Source organism: Solea senegalensis, linkage group LG13, assembly GCF_019176455.1.
Source record: "Solea senegalensis isolate Sse05_10M linkage group LG13, IFAPA_SoseM_1, whole genome shotgun sequence".
NCBI lineage: Eukaryota > Metazoa > Chordata > Actinopteri > Pleuronectiformes > Soleidae > Solea > Solea senegalensis.
Window position 1 is genome coordinate 19,112,474 of NC_058033.1, and position 25,647 is coordinate 19,138,120.

Consider the following 25,647-nt stretch of genomic DNA (forward strand, 5'->3'; position numbering starts at 1 on the left):
ATGACTGGGGTTGTACTTGTATATTTAAACATACGGTGTTAACCGAAATCATCACGATCTTAATATATCTAATATTGGGACGTAACTATCAAATGACTATAACTCCCAGAACACCTTGCGTGACACTGCTAGTCGGTGTCATCAGCCAGGCACCGGCGGCGTGGGTCTCTTGTCAAACTGTGAACTATTTCTGCTGTCTGAAGAACAGAATCATAACTAGCTGGGAACTTTTGTCAAAATGACGGTATGTCCAACGCTTTAAAAATATACACTTGAACGTGATAAATGCAGTTTTAGTGGAAGTGGATACGTTATTTTTGCAATGTTAATACATTTACTGTAGCTTTAGCCTAAGTTAGCTAACAAGCTAGCTGTCGAGCCAAGTGCCGAAAAAAAAATCTGACAACTGGACGAGAAATAACAGCTGTTTTGTTGTTAAACACGCGTCTGCCATTACATGCTTTGATTTTCTCTTCTCATGTACTAACAGTCTCCTGTTATGATTAAGTCATTCGTTGCAAATTGAATGTGCGTATGTGACGTTCACCTGAAATCATCATTGTACTGTTTTTTCTACAAGTAACCGTCATTCATCCATTCATTTTCCAGGAACGGAAAGGAACTGCAAAGTTGGACTTTCTGAGGAAGATTGAGCGAGAAATCCAGGAAAAATGGGAGAAGGAGAAGGCTTTTGAAAATGATGCGCCCTCAACAGTTGGGGAAAGCACAAAGTGAGCAGCTGTCAAGTGATGAGGAAGAACTTATTGTGGTCTTATTCAGACTGGGGTTTTACTCGCGTTCACAGAGTTCAAACCAAACTCGTCTGTCCTGTATCAGTTGTAAGACAGTTTATGAAAGAACATTTTAATGTAAGCAGTTGTACTCAGGAATGTCAGAACAGTGCACTTCCTCCTATTGATATCTGAAGCAATTATGAGGTGGCAAATTCCTGTTAACTTGTGTATTATTTATGATGGTGGAAAGGCGGCTATGTGTGGGTTATGATTTGCAGTATGCTTCATTGGACCCATGAAGTTTTTTAAAAGCTTGAAATACTTGTTTTAATCGGTTGTGTTTTGTTCCCTCTAGCAAAAGCAAGTACTTTGTCACCTTCCCCTACCCTTACATGAACGGTCGTTTGCACCTTGGTCACACATTCAGCCTGTCAAAGTGTGAGGTATGTTTGCATACAGTAGCAGAAAGACACAACACTAATACATTAACCATGTACATCTATGCTTATGATAGATAGTAAGTTAAGTTGATGGTTTTCTTGCAGTTTGGTGTTGGTTATCAGTCCCTGAAAGGGAAGAAATGTCTCTTTCCATTTGGGCTACACTGCACAGGAATGCCAATCAAAGTAAGTGTTTTTTTTTCAGTTCATTATGTGAGTGTTGTATTCCTATTTATAATGCAGGGGTTATGTTTAAGTATAGTAATTGATTGTATGGCTATTTGACAAGAATTCCACAAATTATTCTTTTTAGAAAAAAGAAATAATATGTATTCTTTTGCCAATTATCTTTTCTTAATTTTCCTGGTCAGTCAAAGGAAACGAAACAAAAGTGGTCCCAAAATCCTTGAAAAAAGACAATTTGAAAACATTAATTTATTCGACTACACATTTTCCTGGCCGCGTTCCCACATTTCCATTTCAAGGTTTTATTGCAAAAAGACATAATTAACTTTTTTTTTAAAAACAGTGATAGATGGGGAGAGTATCAAAGCACACAGACTGACTGACACATTTATGTGATAATATGCTGTGTTTTGTTATTATTTAGTTTAATTGTTCTTGTCTGTTTTTTGTTGTTGAAAAAAATAAAAAAAATAATTTAACCACACCTGCAGTGTCTGTCATCATACATTAATATTGTATCATCAGGCCTGTGCAGACAAGCTAAAGCGAGAGATGGAGCTGTATGGAAACCCCCCACAGTTTCCAGATGAGGAGGAAGAAGAGAAGGAAAAGCCAAAGACCTGTGATGAAATAATCATCAAGGACAAAGCAAAGGGCAAGAAGGTTGGGATTTGATAACATTTTTTTTTTCAGATGAAAAGTTTTGGGAGAAGCCACCTTTTTGTAATGTGATCCGTGTCTTCTTCCAAAAGATGGCACAGTATTTGTATCTATATATATATATATATATATATATATATATATATATATATATATATATATATATATATATATATATATATATATATGCATACATGGTGCTAATAACTATTCAATTAATATAATAGTTCTTATTTCTTTGTGTTGTCTTACCAGCACACTTTGTTCAGTTCACATTCATTTTATTGACAACAGTGTAACTTCTCTTCTCTATTTTAGAGTAAAGCCGTTGCCAAGTCTGGATCCTCCACATTTCAGTGGGACATCATGAGGTCTCTGGGTCTGAATGACCAGGATATTACCAAGTTTGCCAATGCTGAACACTGGCTGGAGTACTTCCCTCCCCTGGCTGTTAAAGACCTCAAAAAGATGGGTGTTAAGGTAACAAAATATAATATTCTAAAGCAAGCAAACTGCCGTCTTTTCGTACCTGCTTGTTTTTGTACCCATACAAGAGAATACACAAGTTAATCTATTGTCAATTTATACAACCACTTTAAGATACACACATTCTTGTGACACTGTCATGACATGGACTTTTTGTTTGCGTGACTTATAATTACATGGATTTATTCATCATCAGGATCATTTTGTCTAGCAAATAATTTAAGATTATTTTGCCTAAATCCTCGCCACAGGTGGATTGGAGGCGTTCATTCATTACCACCGATGTGAACCCCTTTTACGACTCCTTCGTCAGGTGGCATTTCATTACTCTAAAGGAGAGGAAAAAGATCATGTTTGGCAAAAGGTAGGGTTGTTTTTGAAGTTTCCTCGTGTTTTTTTGTTTTCTTTGTGTCTTTTGGTTGACAGCATTTCTTTTTTTGCAGCTCTGAATGCTCATTATTTTGGTTGCAGATACAGTAACTCTGCCTTTGATCCCTCTGCAGGTACACCATCTACTCCCCCAAGGATGGTCAGCCCTGCATGGACCATGACAGGCAGACAGGAGAGGTACCTGGCTCAGTGAAATACTGTCCTAGTTTTTCAGAAATATGCTTAGATGATAAACTGTGTGTCCTACAGCAACAATAGTCACTGTTCTTACAATGTTGCCACAGGCGTGAGACTCTCTTTTTTTTGCCCTGCCCTGCAGTTTGATGCTGAAGAAAATTTCACATAATGAATTTTAGGTGTTTCTAATTTCCACAATAACATTTCATTCTCATGTGTAGGGAGTTGGACCGCAGGAGTACACTCTCATCAAGATGAAGATGGTCGAGCCATACACGGCAAAATTCAAGTCCAAAGTCTTTTACAGCAGGTAACTCATTTACTCCCAAATAATCTTATTTGGGAAGGAAACGTTCTTAGTTATGTTTCTTATTTAGAAACACAATACCTTAAACTTTGGATTCAGACAATAGTAAAGTATTAATCCTGTCCTTCCCACAGTGGTATGAAGGGTAAGAACATCTTTCTGGTCGCTGCCACTCTGAGACCAGAGACCATGTTTGGCCAGACCAACTGCTGGGTGAGACCTGACATGAAGTATGTCGCTTTTGAGACAACAAGTGGCGACATTTTCATCTGCACCAGAAGGTCTGCCAGGAACATGTCCTACCAGGGCTTCACCAAAGAGAATGGAGTGGTGCCTGTGATCATGGAAATACTGGGACAGGTAGTCATTTTGCTTCAATATTCAATAATTCAATAACTCAATTACTTTGTATGGCTATGGTGCAGGCAATCTGCAAAACGGATTCCTATAAGGTGTTTTTAATTTATAATAAGCTATCATATAACAACTCGATCTCTGAAATCTCATTAGTTCATCCATAAATCCAGGAACATTTGAGCCAAAGTTGAAGGAGTTCCCTCAAAGCTTATCTTAGATATTGCATTCAGAAAGAATGAGATGGGCAAACAGACAAACCTGAAAACACAATGCCTATGCCCAAGCAGAATCACATTATCAATGCAAATATATTCCAATGATAAACTATACTAGGCTCTCCATCCTTTTTGCTTCTTTGTAGGATATCCTTGGCTGTGCACTGAGTGCGCCTTTGACCTCCTATAAGATTATCTACGCTCTGCCAATGCTCACCATCAAGGAGGACAAAGGTATGGGTTCTATGGTTTTGTAAGACAGAAATATGTCGCATTACAATGTGGTTGTTAAGCATTCTTTGCCAGTTCTGCTCATACCAGTCGGAATACCTTTGAGTGGGAGGTTATATTACACTTTAGTGTCAGTTGACAGTTGCAGAACAGTGCAACAAAAGCTTCTTTATCCATTTTTGAAATGAAAAATGTGATCTTGCTCTGTTGCTGTAGATAATATTTTGTGCACTGTGCTGCAGCCTGCTAGTCTCAAAGTAACAGTCCACAGTCAAAAGAGTTAAACAAATCTGTATTGCTGCTGTGAATGAATAGTTGTGACTGCTTTTTGTATCATGCATCTGAATGACTAAGTAATAATAGCAGAATTCCATAATCGATAAGATCCTTTCATGTCTAGTGTGCCATACCGAGGTGAGAGTGTGAATATGCACAGGTGGTGGTAGTGGACATTTTTAGTTCTTGGCTTTGTATAATGTGTCTTACAGTAATTTTTAAAGCATTAATACCTTTCGTGCGTTGGCCCTCTGTATGTTTTACCTAGGTACTGGTGTAGTTACCAGTGTCCCTTCAGACGCTCCCGATGACATTGCAGCTCTCAGGGACATCAAGAAAAAACAGGTGAGGTGGTAGAATGTAAACTTCTAATGCAATTTGCAAAAGTGTCACTAATCAAAGACACCTGCGTCGTTTAAGCACATGCTACATTTTGAATTTAATTCACATTTTTTGCTTGAATTTCCAAGGCCTTACGTGAGAAGTATGGAATTGAGGACAAGATGGTGCTGCCTTTTGAGCCAGTAAGATAATCTGTTGAAGTCTGTTAGTTTTCAGTGAACAGTTCTATTGAAAATACATAAATATAAATCAAAATATTTGTCCCCCCCATTCATGTGCAAATGTTAGGTCCCTATCATAGAGATTCCAGGATATGGGAACCTTTCAGCTCCGCTGGTGTGTGATGAGCTGAAGATCCAGAGCCAGAATGACAAAGAAAAGCTGGTCGAGGCCAAGGAGAAAGTCTACCTGAAAGGATTTTATGAAGGGGTGAGTCAACGTGGTTAACGAGCAAAACGCAGCTGCAGAGTTGAGCAAATCTGCCAGAACCCCATATGGATTCTACTCGAGGTTTGAAACCTGTATGATTTATCTCCTCAGTGATTCATACCTTAAGGCTCGACTAAATTATTAATTAGCCAGCAATTAGTTATGTGTTGCCCACACACAGTTTGAGCCCGTCTGATGGAAAATTGTGTGCTTAAGAGCATGCTGATTTTGTGAAATAGTATTCACTCACACAGAGACATGTTGATCAGTCTTTTAAATTCTTAATTTTCTGAATTTTACTGTCACGTCATTATATTGGTCATCATGTTGAAATGACAAAATAAGCTGCTTTCACAGCAGATATGATCATTGGTGATGATATAAATTACATGTCTGTGTTCTTGTTTCAGATAATGCTGGTTGATGGCTACAAGGGGCAGAAAGTCCAGGATGTTAAGAAGCCTATCCAGAAGATGATGGTGGAGAGGGTGAGACGTTATCCAATATAAAAATTCACAATTATAAAAATTGCAATGTAAAATACTGACTTCACTTTGTTTCATATGTAACCTGTCACAGGGTGAGGCCATGATCTACATGGAGCCAGAAAAACAGGTGATGTCACGTTCAGCTGACGAATGTGTCGTGGCTCTCTGTGACCAGTGGTAAGTGCAATGTGAATTTTCGTCATCAAAAAATGTGGGTTGTTCATGGGTTGTTGCAAGAAACTATTTGACTTCCATGGTTACAAAAAATGAATGGCAGTATGAAAGTGGAGTATCATTGTTAAATGTGTTGCATTAAATTCAAAACAAGTATTTCCATTTGAAGAATTCTAGTCTGAGCCTTTTTTCCATCTGTCTCAGGTATTTGGACTATGGTGATGCTGAGTGGAAGCAGCAGGCCAATGAAGCCCTCAAGTCTTTGGAAACGTAGGTCATCAACCTCACAAACTGAAGTTTATCACATTTAACTCTTCATCAGGGTTCTCATGAAGATCTGAAAAATATGGATTGTATAAAATACAAAGGGAGTGTTAGGGAGTTATTTGTCTGAGGGGACAAATAATAGCACCCAGTCCCTGTGTTACTGTGTAGTAATTCTCTAATATGTGTAATGTTGTACAACCCTACAGATTTTGTGACGAGACCAGGAGAAATTTTGAAGCGACTTTGGCCTGGCTGCAGGAACATGCCTGCTCTCGTACCTATGGACTTGGTAAGTGATTTCCTCCATGGCCTCTGTGTGTCAGGACTGCAAATTTAACTTTATTTGTTTGACGCTGCTGTTATCATCACTTCATTCTAAACCAAACGTATTTCTTGTATTTGGATTAAAGATTTTATCCTGCCAAGGATAAACACAACCTTCTTGTGACTGATGTTTATACTGCTTAGTTATTTTATGGTCCATAGATGGCGACAGAGGATTGATGATAAAGCAGCTTGCATCATTTTGCCTTTCTACTTCTACAGTAATGGATGCTGACTGAATGGCAACTGGTTTACAGTACATTCTAGTGCAGTACAGTAGGCATGTTGTGAAGTACTGTAGAAATGTCCTCTTACATTTTCAGAATGTAAGACATGTTTCTAACAGCTTACTAGAAATCCTTGCTTTATTGTTAGGTGTTGGTTGTGAAGATTCCTTTCCCGTAAATCCGCAAATGTCATTCATTCACTCAAAGTTCTTTCTCTACATACAGAAAAAAACCTTGAGCCAAATACTGCAAATGTAACACACGTACTGTTAAAATAAATACATTATTTTGTATCGGTATGATTTTCTTTGGTAACACAGTGTTGGATTTAAATGTGTGATAAGGTGCATTAATTTATTTATGTTGCATCGAAAATTCAACCTTTAATCTTCATCATGCTTCATCAAGCTTCATCTTGCTTGTAATTGGAATTCACTAAATGCGCTCAGTGCGGTCTCCCTGCACCCATGAACATGGTTTCAGTGCATTTTAAAATGAAGTAGTTTGATAACCTTTTCTCCAACTTGTGTTGCTCCAAATTTCAAGAAAATAACAATTTGAGCAAAAGTGGCAAAAGAGGGGAAAAAGGTTGTGTCTGTAAGAACAACAGTTTGCCCATGTTTTGTGGCTGAGTGTAGTTCATTTGACGATACAGATTTTTCCTTTCAGCTTGTTGGCCAATAAATCCATAATTTATCCCATTGTTTTGGTGTTTTTTTGGCACCAGCTTGTTGGGGTGAAAAACACAACATAAGATCATGACAGTGCGGTGGAGATAACAAGTGCCTTTCATAATTTGGTCTCTTTCACGTTTTCCTCTTTCATGATTATGCGTATCTGTATGTGTGGTTTCCTGGTTACCATAGGAACGCGGCTGCCTTGGGATGAGCAGTGGCTGATTGAGTCACTATCAGACTCCACCATCTACATGGCTTACTACACTGTAGCCCACCTTCTCCAGGGAGGTGTGCTCAATGGACAGGGAGCTTCACCGCTGGGCGTCAGGTATTGACTTACACACACTCACACAGCACACACATGCCTACTCATCAAAGTAAGCAGTGATTAAACCTTAATTGGTGCACTTTCTTAAGGTTGAAGTACATTTTCTGCTTTATAATATTTTATTAAATATGAAAAAAATCTTATTTAACATCAAATACAGAATTTTGAGAGTATTTTACTTATATTCCATTATTGCAGTGTTCATTATTTTCAGGTGTCTTCTTTATGCAGCACTGAGATAGAATATTAAAGGGAAGTAAACACTGTCAGACTATGTATTACAAAAAATTCCTAGTCACAGACTCTCCTCACCTCAGTCAGTACATCCTTGATCATAACCCGACTCATTTTTAAAAAAAAATTTTTACAGGCCAGAGCAGATGACCAAAGAAGTGTGGGACTTTATCTTCTTTAAGACATCTCCTTTTCCCAAGACTGACATCCCCAAAGAGAACCTACAGAAACTGAGGAGGGAGTTCGAATACTGGTACCCCGTGGACGTCCGTGTGTCTGGCAAGGATTTGGTCCCCAACCACCTGTCTTATTACCTGTACAACCATGTGGCTATGTGGCCCAAAGACAAGTGAGTTTGCACACAATTCTCACTTACATAAAATGTAATTCACAACAATCACATGATCAATTTAAGTTTTTTTTTATTTTTTTTTTTTTATTGTAATTTCTTTTACATTTAATTTGATACTAATCTGAAGATGCTCAATTACAGTGAGAAGTGGCCACAAGCAGTGCGAGCCAATGGACATCTTCTCCTTAACTCTGAAAAGGTATGGCAAACATGAACAGTGTAAAATATTAACCAGCATATGTTTATTAGAACAAAACGATTCCAACTGAGCCTTCTGGATAGACTTCTTGTAGATATGAAACCTTAGTAAGTTATGACATTGGTGATATATATTTTTTTGAACTACTCTTCTCATGTGCCAGAAGTTGACAAAGTTGACAAAAAAATGTAATTACTGTGTGCTGTTGATTTACAGTTGCCTTTCTTTGAAATAGATTTGAACACAGTCTGTCACACGATGTTTTAATTCCTCTGTGCTTTGTAATGAATTTAGACATACTTGGGTGGGCGTACTTGACAGACTCTCACTGCTAACATCTGTTTGTCTCTTTACCAGATGTCCAAATCAACTGGAAACTTCCTCACTCTAAGCCAAGCCATTGACAAGTTTTCAGCAGATGGTACGTTCCGATTATATTTCAATCAGTCTCCTTTATTTCCTTTCTTTGTCTTATTTGCTCTACCTCCTTTTATGATTTTGGTTTTCAATATTTCCGTCATATTTGACTGAAATGTGGGATTAAAAAACTGCGTCAGGTATGCATTAAAGGTGATAACGTTGTTCTTTCATAGTGCATGGGCCATTAACGCTTGATTACGCTATAAAAATCTTATACCCTCTTGTGAACTTAATTAGAAAACGCCCCATCTTCATAAGTGGATGGATATAAGTGTTGATATTGGGTGCTGTGAGCCATTCTTATGTCAGATGTCTGCAAGGTAAATATATCTGCTATAATATAGGTGTAATCTGTGAGGCAGTATATATTCAGTATGATCGCTCAACTGAAACAAATTAATGTCCAACATGTTCCGATTAGTGATGCAATCGTGTATGATCGTCTTTCCAGCAAAGCAGTTCCCGCTGCTGCATTGGCCTCCACCGGACAACGGTTTCCCTAAAAAACAATCAGATATTTCTCAAAGGAAAGCTTAAACACGAGGTGGAGAAGTGATGTATAGTGGCAGGATTGTTTTCTGAAAGTGTAATCTGTGGGGGGCTGTGAGTAAACTTTTATATCCATCCTTCCTGCCCTTGGAGTATCTGAACTAGTCAGTCTGTCCCATCTAGATTCTTTCAATGTTGTGACGTAGCTGAATAATCACAGATGTGCATGTTTTGTGTATAGAAGTGGTCTCACCTTGGGAGAAGGCAAAACCTCCATGGCCTGACCGCAGACTTCCTGTCTAAGAGCGTGGCTATATCTCTGCAGGATATTTGAAGTTTTAGTATTCCACCAAGTCTGTAAACTTCACCTGTTTTTTTGCAGTAGAGAGAGTAGAAAAGCCAATTTCAGTTTATCAGAAGAGGAGACCTGTAAACATTGGGCATGTAATGTTTTTGTTCTGAAATGTTAACCATCATTTAGCTTCAAACATATCACATCTGCTGTTCTTCCTTCCACTTCCTGATGTTTCAACACAACTCACCATTTCTTCTCACAGGTATGCGTTTGGCTCTGGCCGATGCCGGCGACACAGTGGAAGATGCCAACTTCGTAGAAACCATGGCTGACGCAGGCATCCTGCGTCTGTACACCTGGGTGGAGTGGGTGAAGGAGATGATTGCCAACCAGAACAACCTGAGAACAGGACCTGCTGACACCTTCAATGACCGGGTCTTTGCCAGGTAGATGTCCAATTTTATGTAATTAAACAGTTACCAAGATTTAGAGCTCATATCAATTATAGTCAAATTTTCCCATTAAGCAAGGCTGAGTCCAGGGGTTTTTGTGTTGGTAACCACCTTACCAAATTTGAGTGAAGTTGCTTTTAGCAGCAGTCCTCCACATTCTCTCCCTCTTCCTCTTTATTAGCAGCACCTGCCGCCTCATAGCAGGACACTGATCTTCTCTCTGTTCTTCTCTACTTAATTTCCTTGTCTTTAGGACATTTATATCATGTGACAGAGCTTTTCTGTGTGTTTTGACATCCAAGTAAGTCACATTTTGTTAGGTAAGACATCTCTGCTTGCAAACCAAAGGCAGCAGTGTAGGCAGGTGCTGTTACGCACAGCAAACAGACAAAGCGCTGATAAAGTGTGCCAAGGGTTTTTATATTTTTTTTATACATGTTCTCAGCCACTATTTTCTAACATATATAATGTGTGAGGAAGAGAAATTCTGAATTTGCTTTAATAATGTTGGGGTGGAGTGGCTCAGTGGTTAAGACCCTACCTTGTGTACCAAAGACATCATGGTCGCAAGTTCGATTCCACCCCCTGGCTAATTGTACTTGATTCCATTGTAAGTCGCTTTGGATAAAAGCGTCTGCTAAATGACATGTAATGTAATGTAATGTAAAAAATGAATGGCATAGTGACTTTTGAAGACAAATTGAAACGGCTTGTTCTGTTTAGTGAGATGAATGCAGGCATCTTGAAGACTGAGCAGCACTACGACAGGATGATGTTTAAGGAGGCTCTGAAGAGTGGCTTCTTTGAATTTCAGGTAAATAAAACACCCTTATTAGAACAATGCTCTCTGTTTCTGTATTTATATAAAAAAAAAGATACATGGTGATTAAAAAGGCTGAGGATTCAAATCTCATTCTGTGGTGCATTCACTAGATTAAACATTTGTTTCAGAATGGTATAAAATTTTTTTTAAACTGTTGGATGTTTGTCTGAGCAGGCAGCCAAAGACAAATACCGTGAGTTGACCATCGAAGGCATGCACAGAGACCTCGTCTTCCAGTTCATAGAGAAACAAACTCTGCTGCTGGCCCCCATCTGCCCACACCTTTGTGAATACACCTGGGGTCTGTTGGGAAAGGTAAGATACACATACTCCAGATTTGACATTATACTTGTGTGTTCTGAATTTCTTTTAAATCTGTTTTTTTTCTTTTATCCTCTCCACATTTGTCTTTCAACATTGTCTACCCTGTATAGTGTCTGTCAATACAAAAGTATGTGAGATTACATTTGCGTTACACATTACCTGGTTACACGTGGGATAAAACAATAGAGGCACACAGGCTTCATATATTCCTGCAGCTCTGCCAGTCCCAGTGCTAGTTGCCTGTGTGAAATGGCTACGAACACACATTTTCCCTCTGTTTTCATTTCATGTCCACCCGGAGCTTGTTTTAACACTGTGGACTGGTTTTTTTTTTTCCTCTTATCAGTATTGAAGGAATACACACTCTGTTGAACACTCCTCACGGTGCAGAGAGCCAAGAATATTTTTAACACTCCAATTTATGAATATGAAAGGGGTGCTGCCGCACTGTAGATGGGTTTTTCAGTTGTCGCTTAGCAACAACAAAAGCCCTACAAACAGTGTTCTTTCCACTCGTGTGTTCTGCACTGCCGGTTTAAGACCTAAGAGGCACTCATTGGACACATTGGAAGACACAATAGTGTGCGGTTTGCACACGTGTCCGGTTAATGTTGTGTGTGTGCCTCATTCTGTTATGAAGCTGCTGTAACCTCCGGCTGTGTAGTGTAATTGGTTTTAAAACCTCCTGTGGGCACTCGAACTGCAAAGGAAAAGAAAACTTGAAATCCTCAATCAACAGTCTCTCCTCATCAATACCCTTATCAAACTTGACCTTTCTCTCTCCCTGATAGACTGGTTCTGTAACAAAGGCGTCGTGGCCCGTGGCAGGTCCAGTCGACGAGATTTTGATTCGTTCCTCGCAGTACCTGATGGAGACGGCACACGACCTCCGACTGAGACTCAAAGCGTACTTGCTCCCCCCAAAAAGCAAGGTAAAAATATGTGTTGTGTTGTTGTTGTTGTTGTTTCACATGCACTACTACCACTCGTATCATCTTGTAATGGTTTATTGTCCTTTTGTCTCTCAGGTATTGTGTAATGGTTTCATTGTTGTTTGATGGGCAGCACAATGAGGCTGGAAAAAAGAAGAGTAAGAAGCTTGAAAACGTCAGGAAGCATCAGAGTAGAGTTGTCACGTCTGAATCTAGTGTATAATCAGGATATCAAGTGTTTTTAAATCACTTATTGAATTATGTATGTGTAGACATAATGAGACAAAAATCTGTGATTTTATACTTTACATCCCTGGGAGTGGATAAAAAACAGCTTTTCCATAAAAATTAGGTCTGCCTAAAACCTGATCTCAGTTTTTTAATTCCATGGTCAGTTTATCTCCCTTTTTTGTAAAGTGCAACAGTCACATCACCACAGTCCACAACATCTAGTCCATGCAGACTGGAGGATGGAAGTCCCCCCCCTTTCTTTTAATATTTTCTGCAGGATTACACATAAAGTTCTGAACCTAATTATACTGACCTTGTTGGAAGGATCCAAAATAGGCCAGAGAGAAGAGCCCAGTATATTTTTGGGCGAAATCAGATTATTTACTAAGAATTGGAAATGTTTTCTCTGAAGTCTGTTGTCACCTTCTGTCTGAGCCATGGCACCCTGTGTCATTTTGGAGACATTATTAACTTTGTTTTGTCTTTACAGCAGAAAAGCTGATTATATTGTTTAATAACAGGTTGGAAATTCAATAACTTGTCATACCCCTATTGTTGCTGGAAGAAAAGCAAACAAGTATTTACAAGCTTTGAAACAGCCTGTATCTTGTGCTCCCTTACGGCTGCTATTGATTTGATGCCATGTTTTGGTGCCGTGGTTGCAAATAGGAATATTGATTTAAATATGATTGTACAAATCAACTAATATGTATTTTGAAAGATAGTTTCACAAAAAAAAATGCAGTGAATAATTCTTCAGTGATTGTGTTTGCAGCTTATTTTACAAACAAAATCCATCATGTGTTTTGTTCAAACATGAATATCCTCACACCTGAGTCATAGATAAAATAAAGGTATTATACTTTGCTTCTGTAGAGATATTTCATTATTATAAATACCCATAGAGAAGTTATCTCAAATTTTCTAAATGTTTGATTTATGTAGATGATATTAATTAAAACATACTGGCATGCATGCAGTATACAACCAGAGCAGACCTGACAGCTGTCATGTACAATAAGTTCACAGATGCCCACACAAGGAACAAAACATTCTTCTTGATTGATCCAAATGCACAGTTTGCTTGTCAGCTTGAGTATATGGATTGTTTGTTTTATTATAGGGCACAAATAGATTGATCTGAAATGTTTCTTTTTACACCAACAGAAAGGCGACTCAAAGCCTCCAGCCAAGCCTTCTCACTGCAACATCTATGTTGCCAAGACCTACCCTCCATGGCAGCACAGTGCACTGTCCCTGCTCGGCAAGCACTACAAGGTGAGAAACAAACAAAACAGCCTAACTCGGGCTGGGTATCGTGACTGGATTCTTGAATCAATTCAATTCCAATTCATAAGGTCCTGATTCAATTAGACTTCCAATTAGATTTGATTTCATATCTGTTCATTTGGAGATACTTCAGTTTCCGTACCAATGTGCTGTATTATAAAGATCTGTACTGAACTGACACCAACGTAGTTACAATTCAATATTTATTAATTATTAAAGATGACCGCACAGTGCAATTCTACAATACTTCAAACTTGAACCTTTAAAAAAATCCCTTTGAGTTAAAAATATACAGCCTAGAAGCCCAGTTTGAAATAACTACCAAGTTGTCCAGGAGAGGGCGCTGCGAGACCCTCTCTGCTCATCAGAAGTAGACAAAAAGCAATGTTATGTTGTTTTGAGGAAAACAGACAAACTGATCGTCTTTGGTAGACGCCATAGTTGGTGAAATAGTTCATGTAAATGATGACTTTTTGTGTTACCCACTCTGTCTCTCTCTTAACCGTCTTTTTCTTTTTTCTTGTTTGTCTATCCAGAACAACGACGGCAGCCTTCCAGACAACAAAGTTATAGCGAGTGAGCTCGGAGCCCTCCCTGAACTGAAGAAATACATGAAGAGAGTCATGCCTTTTGTAGCCATGATCAAGGTATGTTTGAAGGCAAGAGAGGAGACACCACAAACATGTTTTGTGTGTCTGTGTAAAGGATTGTTGCATCCACCCAACTCAACCAAAACCTCCTTTGTGTCATGCCAAAGTGTAGCCAATATGATAAAACGTTTGTTTCCTGCTTAAGCTTTTAAGCTTTTAAGCTTAGCTTTATTGCAATCAAAATATTTAACACATTCTGGTATAAATTCTTAAGTACATTTAAAGTCAACTCATGAACCATCATCAGGAAGATGCTTATTAACATTTTAGATGTCTCATCTCAAAGGTGCTCAGGGCCTGGTTCATGTGTTCCATTCGTCTCTGCAGTGATCAATAACAATGAAACTAATAAATAGTCATGAGTGTAGTTTATGTCCACACTTTTGTTTCTCATGCGGGTCATTCATCTTTTAAGTGGCTTACTCTCTCGCTGCTTTTCTGGGTTCATGGTTTGTTTTGGCATCTTTTTTGTTCTGAGAGCCTTTTTTCCTTAATCTTGAGGCAGAATCAGCATGACAATGAACATTCAGAATTATACTGAATTATTAAACCAAATGTTTTCAGCAGGTGGATAAAACATTAGATGTCCTCTTATTCGAATTGCTGGCATGTTGTAGAAAAAATTATCTGAATAGTTTAACTTGTTGAAGTTTAGTTTTTTTTGGAATTTAAGTCCTTTGCTCAATCGTTTGGGTTCTCCTTTGTGTCGTGTAGGAGAACTTGGAGAAGAATGGGCCCAGGGTTTTGGATCTAGAGCTGGAGTTTGACGAGCGAACAGTCCTCACGGAGAACCTCGTCTACTTAACCAATTCTTTGGAGGTGTGTTGAGTAATTATCTGCCTTATCTTTAACATAATGGGGTTTGCATTTCTGTGAACCAAGAGCTAAACATAAAGGTTGCCATGTATTACATCTTTTCCTTAGGCTACCTTAGGGAACACAAGTATTTCCAAATAATTGGTTTACATTTATAAAAGCTGCATTTGTCAAGCTATAACATTTGTTAACAAGTTGATTCAATCCTTAGATCAGCTGTTGATCAGAAAAGGGCTTGATACCTAAGCACAGAAGCTTATCTAAGTCAAAACTTGAAACTCTAAGATATGTTTGTGAACCCAACACAGATTTAACCACAGAAAAGAAAAAAAACACTAATCTCTTAATCCAAATTCCCATGTGTCTGATCGATCATAGCAAGGGGATGATGTGCCACACAAAAGCCACCAAATCTGTCTTTTGTGAAACAAACACAATCACCTTGAAAAGTGGCAGCACACATAAATCAGGAGCAGAGATATGGTTTGAATGGTTTGAGAATTTTCTTTCTGTGCATTCAAACACAAGTCTCTGTTGAATTCAAACCAACCTTATCCACATTGTTCTGTGAAAGATGTTTAGCATTTTCTGTGGAAAATGGCGGAATATAGAAAGTTCTCTACAATCCTTTCACTCGGCGCCCTCACACTGACACACATCACTGACCCTCTTCTTCTCATCAATTCGGCTCTACAGTTGGAGCAGATAGACATCTTGTTTGCATCTGAGGCTGACGACAAAGTGAAGGAGGACTGTTGCCCCGGGAAACCATTCTGTGTTTTCAGATCAGAGGTAATTTCTCTTGGCCATGTTGGCCGCACTCGAAACTGACTTTGTGAATGTCAGAGGACAGATGTAAGTGTGATTTTGATATTGGCGGTGAGGTGCCAGTGCAGAGGCCAAATGACACTAAAAGACAATACCTTTCCCAGCCAGAGCTTATTCATCCTGTCCTGTTCATCTGGCAGGCACTGCAGAACTAACTGCTGCTGTACCACCAGACTACAGAGCAATTTCTTTCCACGGGCTGTGACTGTCTTTATCCTGCACACTTTCATGACTTCATTATTTTTTGATGACTTCATTATTTATTAATTCTTTGCTATAACTTGTTCTTTGTAAGAAGCATAAAAGGACTACATTTGTCATTTCATTATATGATTGTGGGTAGCATATTAATTTGATTCTTGAATCTCTTTCATTCACATGTCACTTTTTAAGACCTAATTTTCCTCTGTTGCGTATTTGCTTTAATATGTTTCTTCCCTGTGTGTTTGATTGTGTGCATCGCTTTGCCTTGTCACTGAATTGTTCTTGTCATTCTTTCGACTGCCCAGCCTGGAGTGTGCGTTTCCCTCGTCAACCCTCAGCCGTGCAACGGCATGTTTTCCACGAAGATTGATTTGCGGCACGGAGACAGCAGAGACAGCATCGTCCGCAGACTATGCAAGGTCAACAGACTCATTAAAGGTTAGTAAGACACATAGATTTGCATTATGAATTCATTAACTTTGTTGAATATTGGACTCAAAGTGGATACAGATATTTTAAACTTGTTTTAGTTGAAGGTTTCGAAGAGGTCATATTAGATTATGAGTGTGTGCACACACCATCTTTTTAGTGGGAAAAGGCATTTTACACACACATTATTCAACTGAAGTCAAATAATTCTGATCATTGTTCACAAATAGACCCAGTCCTTGTTAATGTGACATTATGCCAACAAGCATTAAATAGAAATAAGGTTTCCTTATTTTACTAGTTTATTAGTCATCAAAGCCTATCTATTTTCTTTATATGAGGACAATTTAAACCCTTGACCCTGTATTATATTCGCATAAGCAAATTAAAGCTTAAAATATGGTGCCTTTTTAAATATATCTCACATTTAAAAAGAGTAGTAGAGATTCAAAAAATGTAATCATCACACATAGCTATTAAAAATAAACTGAATAGATGCAATGTGTGGAAAAAACGAGACAGCCCGTTTGGTTTAACTATAAAAACTGTAAATGTGCCCTATTTATTGTGACGGATAGCTTTTGTGCTGCAACAGTAAGATCACTATAAAAACAGTAGTGGTGCTCATATCGCATACTTGGGGAACATTTGCAGAAATATATTAGCTTATAAGTGGTGCATTAGGAATAATACAGAATATGCAGTTAAAGACGGTGTCCCCGTGTAAATATACAGTACATTCAAAATACTATGGAGGCAATTAAGTGCAGTTGGTAACAGCAGATATTCTACGTTCCTCTTGGATTATTACTCCACCATGCTTTCAGCTCTCTTATGGACCCATTGTCTTTTGATTAATTAGTGATTTATTTTTGGGGAATATTATATTAAGACCAGTACAGCACATGACCCACTTAGCTTGTTAGCTTGTCTTCCCATCATTCACCTACTTTTGCCTCAAATTTCTGTCCTTCTAAATTGGTTCTCAGTTTTCTTTTTATCCAGTATTGACGTCCTTCTCTCCTCTTCCTGTCTCTCCTCTAACTTTGCCCCCTTCCCTGCCACCAGACATGTCAAGAGTGAAGTTGATGAGGTATGAGGACCCCATACTGGGGCCACGTCGAGTGCCTGTCCTGGGACAGGAGGAACAGGGCAAACTGCCCATCTCCAGCAAGTCAGTGTTCAGCATCAATCTGGAGGAGAAGAAGGTCACTCTGGCTGATAATGGCCTCACTGTGGACATAGGGGACACTCTGGTTTATTTAGTTCAGTAGAGTAGCAGTCACTCACTGAAGAACACACACGCAACCTCCGGGGGGGTTCAGCAGTGGATCATTTTGTAAAAGGTTTTAATTCATCATGAAATGCCAGACAATTGGCAATTTTGGTTCAAAGCCATAGAACGCCGGCTCAAAATTGTACATGCATCGTATCATTAGTCCTTCTGTTCCTGCACCATTTCATTGCAACACTCTAACTTGCATTAGATCCGAAAGCTCGTCCTTTGTTGTGTCAGTGGATTTATAAAAGATGCGAAACAAAAACAATAATGTTATAGTTTTAAACAAAGGAATCAATAAGCGACATCATGAAAAACGGAATATTACAAAATACCTCAATGATTCAGTTATTCTTTCTCTTGCTGCTGAATGCTGCCACAGGGAATATCTGAATCTAATGGGACCTTCTATCTTTTTTTTCGATCGCAACTCTTCCTGGTGTGCATTCAAATCTGGGTTTAATCGGAGCAAAAGAACACAGACTGAAGTTCAGCACATACGACCTGATAATCACAGAATTTCATATAAACGGTGTAACCAAAAAATAATGATACAATTTGCAAAATATCACTGACTCCACTCCTAATTTCTTGCTATAGGAGTTTCAAACCCGGATTTGTATTCTGTCTTTTCATTGTCTCCAAGGTTAAAGTTGAATTTTGTATGTTTTTTTTCTCTGTGGGCCATTTCCTTGTCTGATGTAGTACAATAAAGTAACTATTTGTATAATCAAGTGGTTTGAATAATGTTTTGTTTTATTTTTCCCCAAAAGGCAATGAACAACCGTCTACTACCATATTCTGTTTTGTTGCCGACCAACCACTTGGTATTATGTTAACACATCGGGAGACTTCCTTCCCCTGCATCGCCCCCCCCCCACGCCTGTTGTTTTCATATAGATGGTAATTTTGCTGCTGTGATGTTTTCACATCGGAGGTAAGGAACATCGTTCCCTTAGCCTGTCAGACAGCTTTCACTGTTTTTCTCAGTGTGGGTGGCACATGTCTGACTTGTGCTTTTCCAGAGAAACATAATAAACCCATTGAAAAATCCAGCCTCTTGCTGTTGTTTCTCCTCTGTGCTGTGTTATTTGTTCTGAGGGAAATAAGAAAATAACCAGTGTTGCACAAAAGAATGAAACAGACCTCCTCTTCATCATGAGATCTGCTGTGATGAGGCTGTTTGTAAGCGATGAGGAGTCTTAAGTCAGGAGGCTTTTACTCGATATATCAAATAAATTATGTGGCTTTAGATTTCAGTATTTCAAACACTGAATGTTATAGCGTACAGTCCAAATGAACACTCAGGAGTGCAACTGCAACTCATACAAATCAATGCTGAAAGCCATGCATGATTGCAGCCAGTTAGTTGACCCTCTAGTCTCAGACCTTTAAAGGATCTTCCATGGTCTAAAGATCCTGGTGTGCAGACACTGCAAAGTTTTACCCAAGAAGAAGACTCGCAAGTTGCATTTACTGACAGAGTGGCTCCTCTACGTGCTGACTTAAAACTCCTGTCATCAAGAGATTTCTTAGTCTTTATTGTTGTATAAAGTTAGCACTTTGACACTACAGAGTATTAAATCCATTCATCTTCTACTGCTTTGTCATCCACAGGAGGATCCAGATTGAAAAGTGATTTTCTCCAGAAAAGAGTGAAAGAAAGAAGAGGGAACACTTTGTACGCTGAGTAGCGACAACATTCTTTACAATTCTTAACCACCGCTTTGCATGTGAGTGTGTGAACGGAGCCTCCAAACCATGGTGGTTTCAGTATGTGACCTTCCACCACGTAAAACTCCTTTGTTCTCTCACACACACACATACACTGTGCTGCATCAGCCTATGTGTAAAGGTCAATTTCAGTACTCAGGAAAGTGTCTGTCCCCTCTAAACATGAACCACAGGTGTTTCATTACTTCTAAAATGCGTCTTTCACTTCCTGGCTCGTCGCTGTGCGAGGCTGTGTTCCTGCCTTAGAGGTGAGTCTAACATTTCAATGTACATCTGTTTAAACACATCATTTTTAATAGAGGCAGTCATGGGTCAAACACGGTACGAGATTAGAGTTCTTGCATTTCAGTTTGTGCGTGTATAGTTTTGCAAAGGAGAATGAATATTTTGTAACTTGATTTAATTTCTCACTGTACATGATTAAATGCATCTTTGTAACATTCTGACCTGCTGCTGTGTTATGTGTGGTACAGGCAAAGATTCTTATTATTTTGTCCCAGATATTATTTTGTGTCCATGTACTACGATGTGTATCTGCCCTCTCTACGTTGGCTCTTCTAGCAGGGGGCACTGTAAAGTCTCATCACACAGAAGACAACTAATGCATGACTTATCTCTGTCACACAGCTTCTGGCCGAGTCATACAACTGCTGGTTTATCTGCTCCGACACACACCCTCTCAGTAGGGAAGTGTCATTCTACCTCCCCCTCCACCTCCTTTTTTGCTGACTCCCCTGCTCACCCTCTCCTCTTTTCATCTCCTCGCCTCACCCCTCGCTGAATGCCAGGAGCTTCTAGTCATGGAGCAGAAGACAGTCACACACCAGTAAGTGTTTCTTTGTCCCTGGTGGTACACAGTGTTGTCACCACTGAGCACAATGGAGTACAGCCAATAGCTTACTCATTCTCTTCTGTTATTGTTGCTTTATTTGTCCTTGTGTGCCTTGTATGAACGTTGTGTAAGTCCTAAATGAGATGAAAGCATGAATACATATGTGTTCTGTTATATAATGTAGTTTAATGGTGGTTTGGTAATATGAGTTGGATCCATTGGTGTAATTGTGGTGCTGTGTTTGTGGAAAGCTTGTTTGAATGAAAAACATGCTGTTCAAAGAAAAATGAAATTAGCTGAATGAATTAAATTCTCACTTGCAGACTAATTGGTTCATTCGAGTTTTTTTTCCTCATATTCAGCCTGAGATTACAGTATCACTGGCATATTGAATTGTGACTTCATTCCTCAACTTTCTATCTAAAGATAGATTAATTGAGAAAAAAAAATATTCACAATTTTAGACCGGGACTGTTGGTTACCAGAGACTCAACATCGGAGTTTGAAGAGGAGGGGAGTTTCACTCACCCGAGGTCAAACAACACCTCTGCAGTGACAGACCCTATAATGACACAGCCCGGACTCGGCGTCACCACGACCACCATCACCACTGTCACGCAGACGGGAGGAGGCTGGAGCAGCGGCTTGTTCGACATCTGTGGAGACAAAACTACATGTATGTAACATGAGCACACAACAACACAACACAGTGTACGAGTTCAAGACCATCACTTTCTGTGTGTTTGCATTATTATTGTCGTAGTATTGTTATTGTAAATGAACATTTCTGCAAGATTAACCATGTAATCTATTACATGACATACACAGTGACAATTTTTTTTAAAATGCATTATGACTTATTTATGTAAGAAAATTGGTCATATTAAGTCATAAAATGGCCATGATATACTGTATATCATCCCAGCAGAGTTAGTCAAACACAGTGAGCTGCAGCTATTGTACAGAAATGCAGAACATGAACAAACCTGACAATCCTCACTACCCCTCTCAAAAGAGGAAAGGTAAAGAAAGAAAAAAAGGATTTGCAATGGAGAAGCTTTAAAATATGAACCGAAATAAAGCAAAGTTAATGATTGATACTGGTGTGGTTAATTTTCTTCTGGATGGGGAAGCAAAACAGAAACCTACAACCAAGGTCAGCTAATACTCTCTGTCCCTCTTTCCCACACATGGTGTTAGTGGATATATATAATGTTTTTAAGTCTCACTGCTGCTGCTGCAGACACACTTGCACTTTCATTCTCCACCTGTTGATGGCATGAATTATGTATGTGTATGTGCACGTATAAGAAACACTACAGTATGTGTCCATGTTCCCGAATCTTTAGCAACCACACTACACTGTTTTAAATACAAAAGGTCTCTGTTGCACATATTTTACCCAACTTTAATTAGTTGGAAATGCTTTTGCTTTTATTGAGAATGAAGGTGCACTGTGTCCACACGTCCATGCTTGCAGGTATTCTTGGAGCTCTGGTGCCCTGCTGTTTAGACCTGAGTTTAGCTCACCAGTACGGTGAGTGCCTGTGCATGCCGCTGTTACCAGGTTCCACTTTTGCCATGCGAGTTGGGATCAGAGAGAGGTACAAGATACGGGTGAGTGTGCATGTACATTTGCAAAAAGGAAAATCATTTTTGTCCAGTGGGAGCGAGTGAAGATTTGTGGTACTTATTTAATTGCCCCCTAAGGACACCGACATGAAAACACTCACAGCATGGTTTCTGCTCATAGGACATTATCCGTAAAGTCATTTTGCAAAAAGCAAATAAAGGTGACAAAATAATTATTTGGTGATTTACTTGTCACAAGCTAGTTTTTAGATTGGACACTAAAATAATGTCAAATTTGCAGCATTAGAGTGACTATTCAGTGAATTTCTGTGTTTATATGTTTGTGTTTTCTGTGGTAAAATGGTTCTGAACTGCCTGCACATGTGTGTGCATGTATATCCACAGGGGAGTGTGTGCGAGGACTGGACCACAGTGTATTGCTGTTACCCTCTGGCTATGTGTCAGATGATAAGAGAGATGAAGTGGAGAATGAAGACTCAGACATATCATGTGTCCACTGCCCTTGAGTGCTCCTGAGGAAACTCCAGAGAGTAAATGAGTCTTTTTTTTTTTTTTTTTTACAATTCGACACAGGCTGCCTAAGACCTGCTGTGATTTGTGGTATGAATCGCATGAAGAATCGATACTATAAGGTTCAAATTTACTTCTAAATGCCCCTGAGGATGCCCTGGACAATAAATCAAGCCTCTCCAACCCCAGCCTAAGCCTTGATTAATGGGGTAAACAACCAGTGTTGTTAAATATTGCTGTTGGACTTATTTTAAGAGTGGACCCATGGCTGTTTTTCTTCATTCAACAATTCATCAACTGCATTTTCAGTGCTGATGCAAAGAACATGTTTGTGTAGTTGCAGAAGCAGTCACTGGGAGCAGATACATGTAGCACCGAGAATCTGATGTAATTCTCAGACACCGTTCATCCATATATTACCCGGTCCACTTAAATCTTTGACGGTCACAGGTGGAGCTGGAGTCACTCTCGGCTGACATTGGGATGCAGAGACAACAGTGGCAACCACTGAAGCTTGCATTCACACCTATGGTGAGTTTGCAAAGTCTTTGGACTGTGAGAGGAAGCCGGAATATCCTGAGAAAACGCAGAAATTACACAGAAAGGCCCCAGTTGAACTGGGATTTAGACCAAGATCCTTATCCGCAATAGTATTAACCACTTGACCACTGTGCTGTCCACTCTCAGATACCAAAAAAGCTAACTTTATTCTGAATGTTATGTATACACCTTAACCCCAACAAGATATCAAGACTAGATCAGAACCAAAACAGTTTAATGTGTATTAGTTAAACCTGCTGACGAGTGTAGCTGACTCATTTCTTACAAGAATAATCACCATCTCTGGTGTCTAAGCATGTTTAGTTTCAGTTGTTTTAGAAACGTAAGCCTCAGATATGTCTTTATAAACACAGACACCCTGAGAAGTAACGTATTCATCCAAAAAACATTAAGATCGCTGTCGACACTTCATGGGCTTTTTGCACAGCAGCCATTTTGGTACATTTTAGCAGGAAAAGCTCCGGTGTTACTTTTAACACATTAACAATGGTCAGGACAGTGTGCAAGTGAACCAGCACGCACCCTGATGAAATGAGAAAGCTAAGTGGAACTCAGCCATCGTGCCAACCTGTGATTGTCCTAGCGTGACCTGTCAAAATGGCTGCTGTGCACGAAGCCCGTTCCTGTGGGCAGAAAGCATACAGATGAGGTGAAATCCCGTTACGATTTCTGCAAAACACTCACATTTAAGTCAGTCTCGCGTACCAAAAGGTCACCAGACACATTCAATGTGTTCAGATCGCCCTCAGACAAAGAGGGAAGGTGATGTGCAGAAATATAAGGTGTTTCGGTAAATTGAAAAATGGGAATAAATCTAAGTCTCGCTCTCAAATTTGGCTGTCACATCAGTTGTTACGTAAACATTCACTCGCTGTCGTTACAAGAAAAGGAGCTGATTTATTTCATCGTGAACATGTGTGCGACTCCATTCAGTATGCAAACCACTTGTCTTAAGCCACAGTGGAGCTCAGATTGCAGTTCAACAGTTCAAGTACAGTGTGATGATGACAAAGTCTATTTCCATATTCCTGTTCTTCTTTTCCCTCATCCTGTTCCCCGACTCAGCCTCAGGCTGTTCAATCATACCATTAATCCTGTCCTGATGGCTGCGGTTCCCCCGAACCTGAAATGCCACCCGGCAAGGATATGAAAATGTTGTTTATCCACAAACAGATGGGTCCTTAAATGCCAAATATGTCATTTGTAAACTTCTACAGATGTGAATTATAAAACCCCAGTCCTATTTATTCATAGTGCACTTCACTCTTCATGTAGTTAATCTGCAGAATGACAATCAATGTGATTTTAAAGCCACTGTTACTCTCACATCTGATTATTTTGTAGGCGGTTTGAGTGCGTCGGACGTCCTCATCCCTAACCAAGGACAATCCGAATCAAATCAAAGCCTCCAAAAACAAAGGTAATCCACACCTGTAACACCAAGACAAACAATTCCAGACATTGATCTGCACATATTTCTTTCTTGTGCTACACCCTGAGAGAAAATACCACATTGCTTTCCACTGTGAGGTGTTTCACTCGATAGTTTGTGTCCCTCTGTGGACATTTTTAATTCAGAATCACACAGCCAGCCCGTAATATACCACACTGTACCCATACAGATCAAAGAAGCAACGGCAAACACATACACAATTTTGCAATTAAAATAATCCCAGCTGAACGACATTCTTAAAATACATCTTTACATCTTTGTAGCTCAAAAATATAGAATATAATCATACTGATGAGGAAGCTGCAATATCTATATACCGTTTAAAAACAGGCGTCAAATATACTCAAACTATAGGGCCCCAGTGTTCCCTGATGACACCAGGATGGATAAATGCTCCGGCAGATCCTCTGTTCTCTGCCTTGTGGGGTTTTTAGCGAGCAGGAGCTGCCTCGAGCAGCGCTGCCTTCAGGCACCGTGTAGCATCTCCAGATGTTATCACCTCCGCATTAGGAAAAACTCTGATAGTTAAATTTTTTGCATGTCCCACTATTCATTTAAACTTTATATCTATATTTACATCCCTTTTTCCATAGTACCAACATGAGGACTTAGTAGAGCTGCAAAAAAAAGCACATTTAACCGTACACCAGTCTGTACATCGCCATATTATATAGAGACCTGGTTGTTAACAGCTTCACTGGAGCTCCCGACAAAACGAATAACAGTCCCTATAGAAACACTTTCAGTGATGCCTGCAGCTTATCCAGCATTATTGTTATCATTATTGTGGGGGCAGTGTTTCTGGAATTAGATGATTATTGCACTTGTCAGCGTTTCCTCCCTGTGAGCACCAGCAACACAATTCCCTCAATTCAAACGTGCTGTATGTTGTCTCATGTATGAAATAAATGTGACTGCACTTCAACCCCAACCACTGCCCCTGTTCATTACATCACACACTCACACACACACACATACACACACACACTCAGCCTGCATAGC

The 25,647-nt window shown here is 39.3% G+C and overlaps 3 protein-coding genes across 5 annotated transcripts in view; all 3 read left to right on the top strand.

The window, feature by feature from the left end:
- The first annotated feature begins 114 nt into the window (after nucleotides 1-114).
- On the top strand, nucleotides 115-19,017 carry lars1b (leucyl-tRNA synthetase 1b). The gene is made up of 32 exons (XM_044041448.1): nucleotides 115-244; nucleotides 610-731; nucleotides 1,090-1,177; nucleotides 1,280-1,360; nucleotides 1,886-2,023; nucleotides 2,339-2,500; nucleotides 2,758-2,870; nucleotides 3,010-3,073; nucleotides 3,295-3,383; nucleotides 3,515-3,740; nucleotides 4,099-4,186; nucleotides 4,728-4,804; nucleotides 4,930-4,983; nucleotides 5,090-5,230; nucleotides 5,641-5,718; nucleotides 5,810-5,895; nucleotides 6,097-6,162; nucleotides 6,366-6,448; nucleotides 7,577-7,715; nucleotides 8,086-8,298; nucleotides 8,443-8,500; nucleotides 8,858-8,921; nucleotides 9,967-10,150; nucleotides 10,880-10,970; nucleotides 11,154-11,294; nucleotides 12,095-12,235; nucleotides 13,634-13,744; nucleotides 14,293-14,403; nucleotides 15,121-15,225; nucleotides 15,919-16,014; nucleotides 16,560-16,692; nucleotides 17,752-19,017. Exons 1-32 carry the CDS (start codon nucleotides 239-241, stop codon nucleotides 17,955-17,957), a joined length of 3,555 nt encoding a protein of 1,184 aa, XP_043897383.1. The 5' UTR covers nucleotides 115-238; the 3' UTR covers nucleotides 17,958-19,017.
- A 69-nt stretch (nucleotides 19,018-19,086) lies between these two features.
- On the top strand, nucleotides 19,087-25,576 carry plac8l1 (PLAC8 like 1). Its single transcript, XM_044041452.1, has 5 exons — nucleotides 19,087-20,522; nucleotides 20,993-21,204; nucleotides 22,009-22,145; nucleotides 22,506-22,651; nucleotides 22,969-25,576. The coding sequence occupies exons 1-4, from the start codon at nucleotides 20,497-20,499 to the stop codon at nucleotides 22,635-22,637; spliced, it is 507 nt and encodes a 168-aa protein (XP_043897387.1). The 5' UTR covers nucleotides 19,087-20,496; the 3' UTR covers nucleotides 22,638-22,651; nucleotides 22,969-25,576.
- LOC122779279 (glutaredoxin domain-containing cysteine-rich protein 2) overlaps nucleotides 24,549-25,647 on the top strand; it is a 32,279-nt gene continuing 31,180 nt past the window's right edge. For 2 of the 3 annotated variants that reach the window (XM_044041449.1, XM_044041451.1), the window contains exon 1: nucleotides 24,549-24,612. The gene's annotated coding sequence lies outside the window, so the exon portion shown is untranslated. The remainder of the gene's footprint in view (nucleotides 24,613-25,647) is intronic. The other variant, XM_044041450.1, reaches the window with a different exon arrangement.

What these genes read in the sequence shown, in the direction of transcription:
- lars1b (XM_044041448.1), top strand. An exon ending in CTTTTGTAGCCATGATCAAG is followed by an intron (nt 14,404 to 15,120) that starts GTATGTTTGAAG and finishes TGTGTCGTGTAG; the next exon opens with GAGAACTTGGAGAAGAATGG. An exon ending in GGTCAACAGACTCATTAAAG is followed by an intron (nt 16,693 to 17,751) that starts GTTAGTAAGACA and finishes CCCTGCCACCAG; the next exon opens with ACATGTCAAGAGTGAAGTTG.
- plac8l1 (XM_044041452.1), top strand. Translation starts at nt 20,497, where the DNA reads ATGGAGCAGAAGACAGTCACACACCA. An exon ending in CAGAAGACAGTCACACACCA is followed by an intron (nt 20,523 to 20,992) that starts GTAAGTGTTTCT and finishes TCACAATTTTAG; the next exon opens with ACCGGGACTGTTGGTTACCA. An exon ending in CTGTGGAGACAAAACTACAT is followed by an intron (nt 21,205 to 22,008) that starts GTATGTAACATG and finishes CCATGCTTGCAG; the next exon opens with GTATTCTTGGAGCTCTGGTG.